The 6,027-nt window shown below is 57.2% G+C and overlaps 1 protein-coding gene across 1 annotated transcript; it reads left to right on the top strand.

Annotated features, from left to right (window-relative positions):
* Positions 1-2,259: 2,259 nt before the first annotated feature.
* LOC311324040 (progestin and adipoQ receptor family member 4-like) lies at positions 2,260-5,702 on the top strand (the record flags this gene model as incomplete). The annotated part of the gene is made up of 3 exons (XM_084456410.1): positions 2,260-2,425; positions 4,853-5,071; positions 5,269-5,702. 3 exons carry the CDS (start codon positions 2,260-2,262, stop codon positions 5,700-5,702), a joined length of 819 nt encoding a protein of 272 aa, XP_084312536.1.
* Between the last annotated feature and the right edge of the window lie 325 nt (positions 5,703-6,027).

Genomic DNA, 6,027 nt, shown 5'->3' on the forward strand with positions numbered 1-6,027 from the left:
GGGGTTTTGTATTACCTGTGGCAAACACCTGTCTATTTTGGGACAGTTTTGACTTTAAATAAAACAGACTAGAAATCCGCTCAGTGAAGTGTGTCTTCATCATGTTCCGACGGTTTTGTTCTCTATAGTTTGTGATTGCCGTGGTGATGGTTACTCATCAGAGCATCATTCTAGAAATGTCTTTGCTTTTGACAATATTATTGCCTCTTGACTGCTTCCTACTCACCTGCATGCCTTATACAGGAGGTGAGTATCAGACTGACATCACGCAGGTTCTGCAACTAAGATGCACACGCATCCCCAATGCATTATGGGTCACAGCAATGACCCTACCAATGTATGGACCGTAATCTTCCCAGATTATCCACTCAAATGACACCACACCAGCAGTACACTAGAAGCAGAGGAGCAGCGTCCATACAAGATCCCCAGACATGTGAGGGCTGCGTGGTGAGGGGAGACGTGGTGAGGAGAGACGTGGTGAGGGGAGACGTGAGGGGAGACGTGGTGAGGGAGGACGTGGTGAGGGGAGACGTGAGGGGAGACGTGGTGAGGAGAGACGTGGTGAGGGGAGACGTGGTGAGGGGAGACGTGGTGAGGGGAGACGTGGTGAGGGCTGCGTGGTGAGGAGAGACGTGGTGAGGGGAGACGTGGTGAGGGGAGACGTGGTGAGGGGAGACGTGGTGAGGGGAGACGTGTGAGGAGAGACGTGGTGAGGGCTGCGTGGTGAGGAGAGACGTGGTGAGGGGAGACGTGGTGAGGGGAGACGTGGTGAGGGGAGACGTGGTGAGGAGAGACGTGGTGAGGGGAGACGTGGTGAGGGGAGACGTGGTGAGGGGAGACGTGGTGAGGAGAGACGTGGTGAAGGGAGACGTGGTGAGGGGAGACGTGGTGAAGGGAGACGTGGTGAGGGGAGACGTGGTGAGGGGAGACGTGGTGAGGGGAGACGTGGTGAGGGCTGCGTGGTGAGGGGAGACGTGGTGAGGAGAGACGTGGTGAGGGGAGACGTGGTGAGGGGAGACGTGGTGAGGGGAGACGTGGTGAGGGGAGACGTGGTGAGGGGAGACGTGGTGAGGGGAGACGTGGTGAGGGGAGACGTGGTGAGGGGAGACGTGGTGAGGGGAGACGTGTGAGGAGAGACGTGGTGAGGGCTGCGTGGTGAGGAGAGACGTGGTGAGGGGAGACGTGGTGAGGGGAGACGTGGTGAGGGGAGACGTGGTGAGGAGAGACGTGGTGAGGGGAGACGTGGTGAGGGGAGACGTGGTGAGGGCTGCGTGGTGAGGGGAGACGTGGTGAGGGGAGACGTGGTGAGGGGAGACGTGGTGAGGGGAGACGTGGTGAGGGGAGACGTGGTGAGGAGAGACGTGGTGAGGGGAGACGTGGTGAGGGGAGACGTGGTGAGGGGAGACGTGGTGAGGAGAGACGTGGTGAAGGGAGACGTGGTGAGGGGAGACGTGGTGAGGGGAGACGTGGTGAGGAGAGACGTGGTGAAGGGAGACGTGGTGAGGGGAGACGTGGTGAGGGGAGACGTGGTGAGGGGAGACGTGGTGAGGGGAGACGTGGTGAGGAGAGACGTGGTGAGGAGAGACGTGGTGAGGGGAGACGTGGTGAGGGGAGACGTGGTGAGGGGAGACGTGGTGAGGGGAGACGTGTGAGGGCTGCGTGGTGAAGGGAGACGTGGTGAGGGGAGACGTGGTGAGGAGAGACGTGGTGAGGGGAGACGTGGTGAGGAGAGACGTGGTGAGGGGAGACGTGGTGAGGAGACGTGGTGAGGAGAGACGTGGTGAGGGCTGCGTGGTGAGGGGAGACGTGGTGAGGGAGGACGTGGTGAGGGAGGACGTGGTGAGGGGAGACGTGGTGAAGGGAGACGTGGTGAGGGGAGACGTGGTGAGGGGAGACGTGGTGAGGGGAGACGTGGTGAGGAGAGACGTGCCGTCCAGCTCCTGCAGTGAGAGTTCAGCACACAGCTTTCCCCTGAGGATTATATCCGATTTAACCCTAGGAATAACGGTGACTGCTGATTGGTCCCCGGGAAAGCATGCCACTTAGTGAGCTCAACAGGTTGGCTGTGCGTAGCTGCTACCTGTCCAGCGATGGTTCTGAGAGACCGAAATGCTGCTGTCCTGTCCTTGGCCATGTCGGTGCCTGAGGAACGTACCGGAGACTGTGTTAGTTTAAAGTGACCGGTACGGAGGCATTATTCTACTAGCAACTGATGTACTGTAAGCACCGTGGGGACATTGGATGGGGGAGGTCGCCATGGCGTTCTTCAAAAGACCACGACTGCTGGACTTTGCTAAAACGCCTCCACATCTTCAGTTCAACCGGTTCGTCCTGACCGGCTACCGACCCGTGTCCACCTGCCAGGACTGCCTCCGGAGCCTGTTCTACCTGCACAACGAATTCGGGAACATTTACACACATGGTGAGTTCAAGTGAATGAAATCAAGTTGGCGATTTGGCGCTATCAGCTGTTTAACCGTTTGACCTGTCATCAGTGATTGGATGTTCACTGACCCTCTACCTGCATGCATGCGTTACTGGAAAATAAACGCTCTTATTGTGCTGTGTTCCTTCTGAGCATCTGATCTAGGCACCATGGACCGGTAGCCCAGGTGTCTTGCACAGCAAACAGAGGACCTCTTTAATATGGGATGTGTCAGATCCTCATGGCCCCAGTGGACACGTGTCCTCAGCGGGACACCCTCACTTAGGCCGTTAGCCAGCATACCTGGCAAGTCTCTGTAAAGAGATTACGGAGATAGGGGATTAGTGGTAATCTGGACAGAGAAACCCTGTCCTGGAAATAGCCTACTGATATTTAGGCCTTTTTGTGATGTAATTAACTGTTTACTACACATTAACATGTTTGTTTGTTTAATCAAATTCAAGCTGCTTTGACTTAATCTCAATCTTAATTGATTATTTAATCTCAATCTTAATTGATTATTTAATCTCAATCTTAATTCTGTGTGAAAATGTACAGAAACAGAGAAAATATGTTGTTGTGGCAACATATTGCATAGCACCAGAGTAGAAGATATCTAACCCTGCAGTTGAGATCAATAAGTGTGGATAGCATTAGTGCTTTCATGTATTATAATTATAGCCTATATGCTCTCTTGGACTCCCAGTGGAACACGGTATGTGAGTGTCTCCTTCCTGGAGGTCCTCAGTAAGACCATTAACACTAACGCTCTTACCGGAGGGATTACCTGGAGGAGGCTCACTCCCCGGGTCACCCAGCCCACTGGCCGCTGCCTGCTTACATGCATGACGGTTAAAACACACATGAAACACCACGCTGAAACACGCCAATGACGGCTCGTTATCCTGGACGTCCAGAGGGAAGATGCTCTGGCCTATAGCAGGGCTGGCCAGACTGACTGGCAGGTCCCGTGTGTATACACACTATGGTCAAGGTCAGAGGTCAATACTAAAATACTGAGCCTAAGTCACTTTCCTTTTGACATGGTATTGCTAAGGAGGATTTAGAGAACGAACTGCACTGTGGGTAACGACCACAGCAGCTTGAACCCACATCAACCTCAACACCTTCATTCATCCCGCCATTATTTTCCCTCTTCTCTCCCCTCCCCTCCTCTCCTCTCTCTCATTCATCCCTCCAACCACCCATCCATCCATCCCTCCATCCCTCCATCCAACCACCCATCCATCCATCCATCCATCCATCCCTCCATCCCTCCAACCACCCATCCATCCATCCCTCCAACCACCCATCCCTCCATCCCTCCAACCACCCATCCATCCATCCCTCCAACCACCCATCCATCCCTCCAACCACCCATCCATCCATCCATCCCTCCAACCACCCATCCATCCATCCCTCCATCCCTCCAACCACCCATCCATCCATCCATCCCTCCAACCACCCATCCATCCATCCCTCCATCCCTCCAACCACCCATCCATCCCTCCCTCCAACCACCCACCCATCCATCCATCCATCCATCCATCCCTCCATCCCTCCAACCACCCATCCATCCCTCCCTCCAACCATCCATCCCTCCAACCACCCATCCATCCCTCCAACCACCCATCCATCCATCCCTCCCTCCAACCATCCATCCATCCATCCATCCATCCATCCATCCATCCATCCATCCATCCATCCATCCATCCCTCCAACCACCCATCCATCCATCCATCCATCCATCCATCCATCATCCATCCCTCCAACCAACCAACCAACCACCCATCCATCCATCCATCCATCCATCCATCCATCCATCCATCCATCCCTCCAACCACCCATCCATCCATCCATCCATCCATCCATCCATCCTTCCCTCCAACCATCCATCCATCCATCCATCCATCCATCCATCCAACCACCCATCCATCCATCCATCCCTCCCTCCAACCATCCATCCATCCATCCATCCATCCATCCATCCCTCCCTCCAACCATCCATCCATCCATCCATCCATCCATCCATCCATCCATCCATCCATCCTTCCCTTCAACCAACCACCCATCCATCCATCCCTCCATCCCTCCAACCACCCATCCATCCATCCCTCCAACCACCCATCCCTCCATCCCTCCAACCACCCATCCATCCATCCCTCCAACCACCCATCCATCCATCCCTCCATCCCTCCAACCACCCACCCATCCATCCCTCCAACCACCCATCCATCCATCCATCCATCCATCCATCCATCCAACCATCCATCCATCCATCCATCCATCCATCCATCCATCCATCCATCCCTCCCTTCAACCACCCATCCATCCATCCCTCCAACCACCGATCCATCCATCCCTCCATCCATCCATCCCTCCGTCCGTCCATCCCTCCACCCCTCCCTCCCTCCGTCTGTCCAGGCATCCCGTTCCTGTTCTTCCTGGTGCTGCTGCCCCTCAGCATCCCCTGGTCGGAGGTGGAGTCCAGCTGGATGTGTGTGGTCCACTACCTGGCCTGCCTGTGTCCCACCGTGGGCTCCGTGCTCTACCACCTCTTCATGAACCACCGGGGGGGCGCCCACGTCTACGACACCCTGCTCTCCCTGGACATGCTGGGGGTCTGCCTAGTCAACACCCTGGGTAGGTGGCCGGAGCTCCTGGGTGAGGTCCAGGTGGAGGATGCTAATGCTAACGCTGCTTTAGAACCAGGCGGCACCTTCGTGCTCGCTTCCTCTGGACCTCTATGAGCCGTCTAGAATCACCTGTCCCTGACCTTTACCCTTTGACCTTAGTCCTGCGCTCACCCATCACCCCCCCGCCTCTCTGCCCCCCCCCAGGAGCTCTGCCCATCGTCCACATCACGCTGCTGTGCTACCCTGCCGTGGGCCGGGCGGCCATGTTGGTCTACGTCCTCCTCTCGGCCCACGGGATCTACTGCGCCACCACCGCCCGCTCCAACTTCCACCGCCTCCGCGCCTTCGTGTGGCAGGCGGCGTTCCGCATGGCGCTCTTCCTGTTCCGCTGGCTGGGCGACGGCGCGGGAAGCCCCGCCTCCCTGCGCCTGTTCCTCACCATGGACCTGCTGGCCGCGCTGGGCGGCCTGATCAACGTCAGCCACTTCCCCGAGCGCTTCCGCCCCGGACGCTTCGATTACTGGGGCAATAGCCACCAGATCATGCACGTCCTGGTGGTGGCCTCCATCGTCTACCTGCACTGGGGCATGCTGGAGGACCTGGCCTGGGTCAAGACCTTCCACTGCCCCGCAGACTGACCACACGCCAGGCTGGACCTGCAAGGGGAGGGGTTTAGGAAGGAGGGGGCAGAGCAGCAGAGGGAGGGGGAGGAGCAGCAGAGGGAGGGGGAGGAGCAGGCAGAGGGGGGGGGAGCAGGCAGAGGGGGGGGGGGGAGCAGGCAGAGGGAGGGGGCGGGGCAGCCGAGGGTGGGGGAGGAGCAGAGGGGGGGGGGGGGGGGGGCTTGGGGGCGGGGCAGGCAGAAGGAAGGGGAGACAGATGTACTTTAGAACCAGCTGCTCACAGAGTAGTGTGTGTGTGTGTGTGTGTGTGTGTTAGTCGTCCACCAGACATGAACGCCTGTCC

The sequence above is a fragment of the Borostomias antarcticus genome (assembly GCF_949987555.1).
Source record: "Borostomias antarcticus genome assembly, chromosome: 22".
Taxonomy (NCBI): domain Eukaryota; kingdom Metazoa; phylum Chordata; class Actinopteri; order Stomiiformes; family Stomiidae; genus Borostomias; species Borostomias antarcticus.